At 37.0% G+C, this 13,159-nt stretch overlaps 1 protein-coding gene across 6 annotated transcripts in view; it reads right to left on the bottom strand.

The window, feature by feature from the left end:
• The window catches only part of osbpl9 (oxysterol binding protein-like 9), a 48,826-nt gene that overhangs the window by 15,708 nt on the left and 19,959 nt on the right, over positions 1–13,159 (bottom strand). For 4 of the 6 annotated variants that reach the window (XM_055167635.2, XM_055167637.2, XM_055167639.2 and 1 more), the window contains 5 exons: positions 6,208–6,303; positions 6,071–6,118; positions 4,459–4,488; positions 4,323–4,373; positions 3,923–3,961 (listed from right to left, as the gene is read on the bottom strand). In XM_055167635.2, coding sequence (XP_055023610.2) covers positions 3,923–3,961; positions 4,323–4,373; positions 4,459–4,488; positions 6,071–6,118; positions 6,208–6,303 — 264 coding nt within the window. Of the gene's footprint in view, positions 1–3,922; positions 3,962–4,322; positions 4,374–4,458; positions 4,489–6,070; positions 6,119–6,207; positions 6,304–9,488; positions 9,510–13,159 lie in introns of those variants that run through there. The other 2 variants (XM_073868013.1, XM_055167636.2) reach the window with 2 other exon arrangements.

Here is a 13,159-nt window from a genome sequence, read left to right as displayed (position 1 = left end):
TTTGTTTTCTATCCTAATCCTACCACCAAACCTAACCCTAAACCCAATATTTCTCAGGATTTAGGCCGTAGCTGTATCCTATCTAGCCAAAATCTTTGTTTTCTATCCTAATCCTACCACCAAACCTAACCCTAAACCCAATATTTCTCAGGATTTAGGCCGTAGCTGTATCCTATTTAGCCAAAATCGTTGTTTTCTATCCTAATCCTACCACCAAAACTAACCATAAACCCAATATTTCACAGGATTTAGGCCGTAGCTGTATCCTATCTAGCCAAAATCATTGTTTTTCATCCTAATCCTACCACCAAACCTAAACCTAAACCCAACATTTCACAGGATTTAGGCCATAGCTGTATCCTATCTAGCCAAAATCGTTGTTTTCTATTCTAATCCTACCGACAAACCTAACCCTAAACCCAACATTTCACAGGATTTAGGACATAGCTGTATCCGAACTATCAAAACACGTGGTTTTACAACCTATTCCTACCACCAAACCTAACCCTAAACCCAACATTTCACAGGATTTAGGCCATAGCTGTATCCTATCTAGCCAAAATCGTTGTTTTTCATCCTAATCCTACCACCAAACCTAACCCTAAACCCAACATTTCACAGGATTTAGGCCGTAGCTGTATCCTATCTAGCCAAAATCGTTGTTTTTCATCCTAATCCTACCCACAAACCTAACCCTAAACCCAGCATTTCACAGGATTTAGGCCATAGCTGTATCCTATCTAGCAAAAATCTTTGTTTTCTATCCTAATCCTACCACCAAACCTAACCCTAAACCAAATATTTCACAGGATTTAGGCTGTAGCTGTATCCTATCTAGCCAAATCATTGTTTTTCATCCTAATCCTACCACCAAACCTAACCCTAAACCCAATATTTCACAGGATTTAGGCCGTAGCTGTATCCTATTTAGCCAAAATCGTTGTTTTCTATCCTAATCCTACCACCAAAACTAACCATAAACCCAACATTACACAGGATTTAGGCCGTAGCTGTATCCTATCTAGCCAAAATCATTGTTTTTCATCCTAATCCTACCACCAAACCTAACCCTAAACCCAACATTTCACAGGATTTAGGCCGTAGCTGTATCCTATCTAGCCAAAATCGTTGTTTTCTATTCTAATCCTACCACCAAACCTAACCCTAAACCCAACATTTCACAGGATTTAGACCATAGCTGTATCCTATCTAGCCAAAATCGTTGTTTTTCATCCTAATCCTACCACCAAACCTAACCCTAAACCCAACATTTCACAGGATTTAGGCCGTAGCTGTATCCTATCTAGCCAAAATCGTTGTTTTTCATCCTAATCCTACCACCAAACCTAACCCTAAACCCAACATTTCACAGGATTTAGGCCATAGCTGTATCCTATCTAGCCAAAATCGTTGTTTTTCATCCTAATCCTACCACCAAACCTAACCCTAAACCCAACATTTCACAGGATTTAGTCCGTAGCTGTATCCTATCTAGCCAAAATCGTTGTTTTCTATCCTAATCCTACCACCAAACCTAACCCTAAACCCAATATTTCACAGGATTTAGGCCATAGCTATATCCTATCTAGCCAAAATCGTTGTTTTCTATCCTAATCCTACCACCAAACCTAACCCTAAACCCAATATTTCACAGGATTTAGGCCGTAGCTGTATCCTATCTAGCCAAAATCTTTGTTTTCTATCCTAATCCTACCACCAAAACTAACCATAAACCCAGCATTTCACAGGATTTAGGCCGTAGCTGTATCGTATCTAGCCAAAATCATTGTTTTTCATTCTAATCCTACCCACAAACCTAACCCTAAACCCAATATTTCACAGGATTTAGGCCGTAGCTGTATCCTATCTAGCCAAAATCGTTGTTTTCTATCCTAATCCTACCACCAAACCTAACCCTAAACCCAACATTTCACAGGATTTAGGCCATAGCTGTATCCTATCTAGCCAAAATCGTTGTTTTTTTATCCTAATTTTAGCACCAAACCTAACCCTAAACCCAACATTACACAGTATTTAGGTCGTAGCAGTATCCTATCTAGCCAAAATCGTTGTTTTTCATCCTAATCATACCACCAAACCTAACCCTAAACCCAACATTTCACAGGATTTAGGCCGTAGCTGTATCCTATCTAGCCAAAATCGTTGTTTTCTATCCTAATCCTACCACCAAACCTAACCCTAAACCCAATATTTCACAGGATTTAGGCCATAGCTATATCCTATCTAGCCAAAATCGTTGTTTTCTATCCTAATCCTACCACCAAACCTAACCCTAAACCCAACATTTCACAGGATTTAGGCTGTAGCTGTATCCTATCTAGCCAAATCATTGTTTTTCATCCTAATCCTACCACCAAACCTAACCCTAAACCTAACATCTCGCGAGAACTGGCCGTATCTGTATCCCTCTAGCTAGAACCTCCTTACATGGAAAGTCGCCATTTTGCAACGCCATGTTTTTACAGTAGCCCTAAATGTACAAACTGCTTTACAACGTTACTATATTAACGTCATTGCTTGACTGGCTACTCTCAGCTGTCTCAGACGGTGACATCTTTGTCCTGCCACCGTAGCTTCTCTATGTGCTTCAAAAGGGAGGGGTGAGCGGTGGACTGAGCCATTGGTTCCAAAATGTACACACTGCACCTTTAAGCATTTATATTTTATATAAAACTGTAAAAACAAGTCATTTATTGTTCGAGACAACATGAAATCAGCGAAATAATCAACAATCAGAAATACACAGTTAATCAGACCGTAACGTGCTGGTCTGTGTTTGTTTATTGGTCTGACTAGTGGCCAAACTGACCACCGGAACATGGATCATATTCAAGCATTTCATTTCATTTGGCAAAAGCACTTATTTAACAGATGGAGCTTAATATATCAAGAGAAAGAATAGAAGTAAATCACATTCACTGCTTTCTAATGAACTGTGTCAATTTGAGCTACCTCTCAGCTGTGGCTTGTGTCCGTCACACTGATTCTGTCATTGCACAAAATCGCTACGGGTCAATCTCTGCCATATGGTAAACAAACACTGAGCATCTGTCAGTCGACAGTGACTCAGATAGGAGGCTATGAAGCTATGCTTCCACGACAACAAGCCTATAAGTCTAAATGCGTGCACCGAATAGGCAGCGAGGTGGAGAGATGACAATTCTATACCCATAATGCACCAGGCAACAAGACACAGCATTGAGGTAACTCCACCCAGAAATCAAGATATGCAGGGAAATGAGTGTGACTGTCAGGAATGAGATTTGGAGGGGCTTTTCTGAAAAGGATTAAATCACAACACCAATGTGACTGCGATAGAGGCTGTTGCAGCAAAGCTCTGCTGGATATACATAAACAATAGAACCAGATTAAATCAATGTATAAAAATGATTCAGTGGCAAAGATACACGGCAGTCAAATAGACAGACACAATAAATAAGTTACAAGTCTTTAAGAGAGGTTAAATATAATTGTATTTTACGCTACCCTGACGGCTATTAACCCAATGAAAGCCTGCGGGTAGGTCGTAACAAGCCATCTATTTGTCCTACATGGTTCAATAGTATGTATGACAATGGATAGTTAACAGTTATTCTGTGTGAATTTATGTGCATATTTTAAGCTTACAAGGCTGGAACAGTTTGGTTCAATGTCACGTCAATTTGTTACTAAATTACTGCCATTCGTACCGTAAGTAAAGGGCAAGAAATGTCCCAACAGGAAGAGTGAGAAAGAGTGAAAAAACGAAAAGAGAGATAGCGAGATAGAGCTGACGTGATCAGATCAATCTCATGCAAATCTCGAATTAGTTTTATTCAAGTGAAAATATGATTTCAATGGAAAAGAAAAGAAGGACTGTTTCATTTAAACTAGTTAACTGCTGAGGAACGTCAAAACTTACTAGCAGTCCGTTTGCGTGTTGCTGTTCGTTACTTTGATCCTTAAAATTTTAAAAAAGAAAACACAAATTGAGAAATAAAACTCCAAAGGCACATAAGTTAAAAAGAAAAACTCTCAAATCTTGTTCAAATGACCTTCACAGATTGTTTTCTTTCATTACTGAGACAATAACAAAGGTCACTTGTGGTATTTTTAACTTCCTGAATCACTTGGTGTGCATACGAATCACCACTCCAAACCATTAATATGATAACTACTGGAATGCACATAATCTGGCCAAAATAAACATTAACTGGGTTGTGGAAAATTACAGGTTGGGTTTGCACAGCATTGGCACATGAGCACGGTCACAAACAAAACACGAGGGCATGTAACACGAACCATAAAGACGAGCGTTTTACCTTGGCAATCTGCAGCAGTACGATACAATGTTTGATGGACTCTATCATAGTCTACAAAACAAAAAACAAGAAATGAAAACGCATTCTGCAACCAAATTTAGAGGCATAAGCAGGGTGAAGGTGCAGACGGTCTTACACAAGTCGTATCCTTCAGGTTCTCGATTTTCTGCGGATAAGAAAATAGAAGAGAAATAAAGAGTTAAAACTGTGAAATTCCCTCAAATAAGACCACAATACATGCATCTTTAACAAGCCTTTATAAAAGCAGAAACGAAATTTTAAAATCTTTTGTTTTAAGTCATACACAGATTGCAGCAATTTTGTAAAAGCTTAGCACATCTTAAAGGAAAACACCACAGTTTTTTAATATTTTACTTTTCTTACCCCAACTTAGATGAATTAATACATACCTATCTTTTTTCAATGTGTGCACTTTTAATCTTTGTACAGCACTTCGTGAATATGTTAGCATTTAGCGTAGCCCCATTTATTCCTATGGCTCCAAACAAAAGTTTTATTTCGTGCCACCATACTTACTGTAACTACTCATGTAACAGTCTTTAAATAGGGAAACATGGAAGTGTTTGGTGGCTTATTAATTCATTCCTGTTTGGAGCCATTGGAATGAATGGGGCTAAGCTAAATGCTAACACATTCACAAAGCATTGTACGAAGATTAAAAGCGCACACATTGAAAAAAGATAGGTAAGAACATAGTAAAATATTGAAAACTGGTGTTTTCCTTTAAAATAAAGGTGAGTGGTTTGACCAAAAATCTGTTTCATGTAATGATTAATTTTATTTCATGGTAACAACATTTGTGTAATCCATTTGTGTGTCTTCTTTATCTGTGTGACAGCTGGCCACGCGCACTTACTATTTACATACCACAGTACACAATGCAATCGAAAAATCTGTTGCGGTTGACATTTCGCAATAGTATATTGCTCAGCTCTATTCTACACTATATAATTGTGAATGTTTATGTAATTACACATATACAAACACACACAACACATACACAAATTATAATTATATCATTTTAATAAGGGAGGAGAATGGTAATGTGTCAGCCCCAGATTTAAATCATTTGCATAATATTTGTTATGTGGACCGTATATTTAAAAAAAGGCCATTTCATACACATAAAAAGGTCCCAAGCAGTACCCTTTCAAAACAAATACACCATAGCGCCTAAATAGTTCAAATTAGTACCTCAAAAGATAAATATTGGTAACAAACTTATACATATCTATGGACAGTAACAACATAAACACGCGGCTTTCGTGGTCATCACGTAACTTCCGGTAAACTCCGCGAAGAATAAATAACAACAAGTCCTTTTAAAGTAGTTTATTTATATAACAAGCAAAAAAACAACACGTAGATTACATAGGAACGCAAAACATTTGTTATTTTTGACGAGGTATTTGTTTAAGAGTTCAGTTTCAGCAACTAATCAGACCATTAAACAAACAGAAACCAGAAGTAAAGTTCGGACCAGACGCTTATCGCGTCACCGCGCGTGCGCCCGATGATACGGTCTATACCTAAATGGTATTAAAATAAATGGTATTAAAATCTTTTTAAAGAGTACTGCCCCCGGGACCATATTTTGACCATTTTTTTTCTGACGGTGTACAAGCTGCCTGTCATTTTAAAGATGCACATAAACTCCATAAAATAAATCACATGCATAATGTACAAATGAGTATATTGCCAGTGTAAACAAACAACGTATGTCTTACCCTGCGTGACTCATCTTCCTTGCTGTCTTTAATCTTCTCATCAAAAAGCTTGAGAAAGAAATGCAACAAGTGAAGGAATTTAAAAAAACAAACAGGAAATGTGAATTTTTTTCATATAAAATACTTCAAAAACGTACTTTTAATTGATCGATCAGAATCTGCAAATATGCGTCTGCTTCGGCTAGCTTTTTGTCAAAGTCTTGAACGCTGGGAACGAATCCTGCTTCTGCCTCCTGCAATTGAAAGTGAGAAAGAGAGGTTTCAGTGTTTCCTCTGCACATCAAAGCTTCCATGGTGTCTTGAAATCGGTAACGTTCTGCTTTCGAGAGGAAACAGACCAGTGGACAGAGCAGAACTGTGCCCTGCCTGTTTACATTTTCTCTTTTTATAACTTTAACCGAATTACACAATTAAACAGAGATCAGGTCATGAGAAAAGTTAAAAGTTAAAACTTAACTCCTATACAGAATAAAGAGATGCTGTGATGGCTACAACAATGTATATCAAATTAAGTAAGCAGAGACTGTGTTACTATAAGCATTTTATCCCTTTAAACTCATCTTTCAGCATCAAAACAGCATTTGTAAAAGTTTTTTCCTGTGATAATATTTACACAGGAAAACAAATAGCTTGAATGTAACTTTACAGCCTTGCCTCATTTAGTAAGTGGATCTATGCAAATTAGTCCCCGCCTCCACTTAATCGCACAAGCTCAGACCAAAGACATATCCGCACATAGATGCCACATTTGGCAGACATAAAGGAAAATACACTGGAAATGCATTCGCAATTTGCCGGGGATCGTTTGATTTTTGGTTCATTAACACTGTCAATGATTTTTCTGAAATCTGAATGTGGGTTCCTGGAAAGACATTAGATGACCTGTACTTGGTAGTTTTTTCTCCAGAAAGTTTGTTTATTATCCATTATTTCTCTCTCCAGACACCACTCATGTGAATTTTTTGTTTATGATAAGACTATAAAGTTCTAGTATGCTGGTATTTGATGAGCTCCCTGATCTCTGCTTCATTCCAGTTTGCAGACATTTCTCATCGTGATTGTTAATGTGCATTTAAAACCCCCGTTTTGAAGAGCTAAACGAAACATCTTGTTGCGATGATGCCGGGCATTTTTTTTTATTATAAGTTCATATGAGCGTGTGACATGCTTTTTTATGCTGCTGAATGCCCTCAGCTTCAGCGCAGATAGTGACGAGCTCCCCGATCTCTGCTTCAGTCCAGTCAGCAGACATTTCTCGTCGTGAATGTAAATCCCTAATTTTAAAGAGCTGAACTTCATTGTTGCGAAAACACGCCCCTTACAGCATTGTTTCTGTCTTGTTCACACAGAGGGCTTTCCGGGAATGTTATGGGAATGTTACTAGGTCCTCTTTCTGGGAGCAATCCCAGAACATTTATGGGATGTGATTGAATTCACACAGAAGCCTGTCTGCCAATTTTACGGGTATTTCTGGGACCAAAGTGCTGTGTGAATGAGGCTATGGTTTCACAATGCATTTCATGAGTTTTTTTTTTTTTTTGCTGCTGATTATGCCGTTATGTGCAACCTGTACTCTTAACAGGTTAGCAATGCACGTGTGAGCAGCACATTCTTGTGTCGTAGAAGTAAAGTTACAGCATCAGTGCTGCGCAGTGTAACGCATTACAAGTAACGTGCATTACGTAATAATATTACTTTTCTGAAGTAATGAGTAAAGTAACGCATTACTTTTTAAATGTACACAGTAAAACTCTCAGTGTTGAATTAACACCGCTGGGAGCATATATGGTCCCACTCTACAGAGTGTTAAATTTACACTGAATCAGTGTTAAAGTTAATGAGATAATGAAGTGTTGATTAAAACATTAGTGGTGAACACATGCTGGTCATTCCATGTCAAATCAACTTAATTTTAGAATTGTTCCTGTCTCTAGGTTTTTGTTTTCTTTTTTTGGAAAAAGTAGTGCTGAAGTGATGAAAGGGGTCGGAGTATTGAATGCAATTGATGTATGGAAACTGCTGTGTGTGTATGTGAGTCTATCTTGCAGAGTTTTAAAAAGTTACACTGAAGCAGAGTAAAAAGCTGCCATCTTTAACACATTAATATTTCAGTTACTTTTTTTAAAGTAATGCAAGTTACTTTTTTAGTTTAATTGATTCAATTAAAAATTATGTACTGAATTAAACTAACGTACCGTAGTCACATTATGCACTCTATGCGTACATGCCTGTCTGGAAACAGTTTAAGTCAGGACCTGAGATGGCAGGCCAAAGCTCGACATTTTTGTGATGAAATATGCAATTTCTGAATGCAGAACTTTTCAGTCATAAAAACACCTTCAAGGCCTGAAAGAAATCAAGCCTCAGCCAAGAAAAACTAACGCAAAATTAACTAAAAAGTAACATAAGCATAACTTTACATGAAAAGTAACTAGGTAACGCAATTAGCTACTTTGGGAGTAATGTAATATTGTAATGCATTACTTTTAAAAGTAAATTTCCCCAACACAGGTAGTGCGATCATTTCAGCACATAAATATCTATGGCTCAGACTATGCCTGATCCACTCGTTAAACTGTGTTGACGTGATTGGTTGGATATTTGTGACATAGGAAACCAAGTCGATTTCAAATCATGATTATAAAACTGTATTTGGAAAACTAAAATTCTATGGAGAAAAAAACTTTGAATGATGAATTTGCACATAGTATGACTTTATTAAAAGTGTCACATAGACATATAAACAAAAATAAAAACTAGATTTTTACCATAGGGGGACTTTAATAAACCTCGTAAGGTTATCTCCATGAGCACACATTTCTCCTTTTCTTTCAACATAACTGAATCAAGCAATTCAAGGTTGCGGTAAAAGAATTGAGAAACCCTTTAAAAAGATCAGCATGCTTTCAAGATCAATCATATAAAAAGATTTCATGGATTGATTTCACTTCAACAACCCAAACATCTAAACCATTCATGGACCAGAACGAAACATAAGAGTTTTGAGAGTGCAACCTATTATGAGTGAATTCAAAGATCATCAACCAAATACTAGCATACCCAAAAACTCATAAACATAACTTATATAACATTATAACATAATTATAAGATAAAGCTTAAAAATTTGCATAAAACAATAATGTTAAATGAACCAAGATAAAAAATCTCTGATCACCAATTTAAAGAAATGAAGCTGCCTTAAAACGATAACATCTTGAATATTGCCGTAACGCATCAGAATGTGCTAACATTTAGAAAGACCAACCACAATTTGTCTTTTACACAGAGCGAATCTGCAAACAAACCTTAGGCTAGAAGTAAACTCTGAACTTAGCCAACAATCAGACTTTAAACCTACAGCAATGCTAACAGATTCTGGTTAACACAAAATAAAAACCCTTGACCGGGGGTTTCCTACCGTGATTTTTGGGTCTCGCCAGATACTGCGAACTACTTTGCGATGAAGATTCGTGCAACTGAACTGCATAGGAAAATGAAGAAAAGCCATATGCAGCCAGCGCCCATGCTACCACAATCAAAACAGTAAACAATCTAAAAATAGGCCAAACTATACAGGACTGGAGCGTCTCCTGCACATAAATCAAAGGTTTGGGGTATACCAATGTAAACCATGTGCTTAAAAGTTAAAAGAAATGCCATTAAAGCCGCAAATGAGAGAGATGTTTTGCTTTGGAAATGGAATAAAAATCAAGCTCCTCCCACTCAACACCCTGGAGGCGTGGCCTGATTGTGCTGACCTACAGGTCATGTGTACCCCTGTCATCTAGAAGAATTACTGGAGATATAAATGTGTGTGAGAATGTAATACTATTAAATCAAACACACCCTTAGCAATGAGAGCAGGGTTATTGAATAGCCACACACCTAAAACATAAATTATGTCCGAAACCGCTCCCTGTTTCCCATAAAGTGCACTATATATTTGGTATTGATCGTTTTGTAGTGATTTTACGATACAATGCCACACAGATGGCAATACAGGATAGTGTTACTGTTTATATTGTTAAAATGTCCACGATGCATGGTATCAGTGTCTGAAACGGTTTATTCATTCTTTCCCATATATTGGACTCAAATGTTATTTGCTATACAGTGAGTGAATAGTAAATTGGTAAACGGTTCCTGACAAAGCAATACTCAGTCTGCACATTCAGCCTATATCAGCACAAACCCTTTTGATTTACATGTTGCTCTCAAGTGTGTAAAGTCACATGGCAATGCAAGTATGTGATTGATTGTCAGCACTGCCATAAGGGACGTTATCTGCTTGCTTGCTTGCTATCTTGGCTCATGGACACACAAAACTTTTTGAGCCAATCACCTAAGCTGCAAAAAACATGACTTCTGACCCTGGAGCCATTATGACATCACCACTGCTTCCACCAGCCTTGTATAATGGCTGTTTATATGTATATGTGAATGGATGTATAAATATATGAAGAGTTTGGTTACAAAACGCGATAAACAGTTTGTTTTAATTAGTTACCACCAAAATCGTTATTGTATATGGTCAGTAATAAAAGTACAGTTTTAATTTTATCCAAAATCCGATATCCACCATGTTATTCTGTCATCTTCTCTCCCTTTTTTTCCAAACCGCAACAAACGCCAGTTCTCCTTCTTTGCAGAATGCAATGAATCCACTCAACAAATCACAGCGCACCATTCCATGCATTGTAAACAACAATGGCGGCGCTTTTAATACACACAGAATCCAAGTTTTCCTCATTTACTTCGTACTTCGTGATTAACAAACAAACAAAAACTAAATAGTGATTTTGATGACATTGACAAACCTCTGGTGGTTTTCTGTGGCGGGGAAGAAACGTAAGCAATCAAATAATTTACGAATAATTTACGCGAGAGGCACTTGGGAGAAGGAAAAATGCTGGCTGTTGCTTGTTCTCACACAACAGCATCAAGCTTCTGTCATGCTAACACATTGACCCCAGGGGATCTTATGAAAAACTTTCCATTATTTTACGTAGGGGTGGGCGATAAACCGGTAGACATAATTAACCGGTAGAAATTTGTCAACCGTTCGAGGTTACGTGCCCACGTCACGCTCCTGTGCACGTGGTTGCGAAAACGTAACATTTGTACACGTATTTAAGCACTGCAGTTTTAAAACAAGTTATTTTAAGCCATTGAAACACTGACAACAGATCTGTATGTGTGCGTTCTTTCTGTGTGTCAGGAGCGACAAGTCGCGAAGCCGCTGCTTTTTCTGTCTGTGAGGAGCGCGCAAGTCGCGCGACCGCTGCTCATTAAGCTCGTGAGCATTTTTCACGCTTTATTGGCCTTAAATACACATATGCGTCAAAATTCCCATCTTTGCAAGCATCCTCATAAACACGACCAGTTAGGTCTTAAGAGAAAGTAAACAGCTAAAAGAGAAAGCGCATGTGTAACAGTGTATTGAATCCGGACTTTGGTCTTAAAGGGGAAGTTACCTAATTTTGCTGCTGTCTGTCACTCGTGTTAACCAAACAGCATTGAGAGAAAATCTCTCACTGCTCCTGATTAAATCACTTTTCTACGTTAAATAAAAATATATGTAGGCTTATACATACAGGCATAATTATTTATTATCATTTTTATATCATTGACTGTTTATCTTCAGAGAGCTTGAGTTTTGTTTGTTTTTATCTTCTTTCTATGCTTGTATATGTTTTTTTGTGAGAATTATGAACATTTCTATAGTATTAAAGATTTAAACCTTATTAAAACATAAAAAAACTCTACCGTGATACATATCGTTATCATGATATAAAATTAATCCTATCGTGATAGAAGATTTTGGTCATATCGCCCACCCCTAATTTTACGCAAAGTCAACGAAAATCGAGCAGGACCAAAACATTTTACAGCTGATCGCTCTCAAAAACGTTCAGCGACGACGTCCCAAGGATAACGGCAGCAATGACAGTGTTCTTAATATGACAAAGTAAGTGTTTTTTTTTTTTTTATTAATGCCATTAATGTTTTTTTATCAGTGTATACAACTAGTCAACTAAATGACTAAATATAACATGGCAAAAATGAATGCACATTTATATATTGATTCAATAGATTTATAGCATTTTGAAGAAAAAACGTGGATTTATTGCATTTTGTGGAAATAATTATTCGTTTTTATAATAAATCTTTGAAAATCAAAGTATGGATTTGAATTTTTAATGTTATTACAACCTAAAGATGCTATGTGAAAGTTTGTAACAGAAAATAGTGGTTTTCATTATGTCACTTTCTTCACATTTTCACCGAAATTAGTAGGGCTGGGAAAAAAATTGATTTTTCGATTAATAATTTTTTGTAAACGTGGTCGATTCAGAATCGATTCTCAAAGAGCAGAATCGATTTTTCTCCATATATTTTTCTGCAAACATTGAACGTAAGATTAACGTTAATCTAATTACTAGTCTTCTACACTAGATGTCACCCTCTTTTTTGCCTTGCGCGATGTTACCAAGGAGCCTGTCATTTTTTCATTCAGTGCTTAAAATGGCAGTTTTAGGTGCTTCATCGCCGTTGATGCCACCTTCACATAAAAAGTAAGAGGTATGGAAGCATTTTGAATTTCGCAAGCAAGACGACAACGATAGTGTTGTGGCTTTTAATTTCTTTTTATTAATTACCCACTTGTAAACTGCTGTTCACTGTTCTTTTTTATTAATATAGTATTTGTATTAAATCTATATTCATTGAGTTGAATCGAGAATCGATTATAAAAACTGTCCCGAGAACCGGAATCGAAAATTGAATCGAGAATCGAAATCAAATCGATTTGATAGCTTGCGAATCGAAATTGAATCGATCTGAAAACATCTGAATCGATACCCAGCCCTAGAAATAAGTCAAAATGGATTTATTGCATTTTGGAACCAAACTCTTCATATATTTATGTATAAATTACTCAACCATTCCCTAACAAGCAAGCCAGAACCCTGTGAGACTGCTACATTATTATTTCAAGCCTGTGCCTGACAGAAGCAGCAGCCATGGCTCAGGCTAACTGAGATCTACATGGCAGCTGCAATTATAGATAGTGCAGATAGGAAGCTGTTC

The sequence above is a fragment of the Misgurnus anguillicaudatus genome, chromosome 5 (assembly GCF_027580225.2).
Source record: "Misgurnus anguillicaudatus chromosome 5, ASM2758022v2, whole genome shotgun sequence".
Classification (NCBI taxonomy): Eukaryota; Metazoa; Chordata; class Actinopteri; order Cypriniformes; family Cobitidae; genus Misgurnus; species Misgurnus anguillicaudatus.
This window is presented reverse-complemented; position numbering and strand designations above follow the sequence as displayed.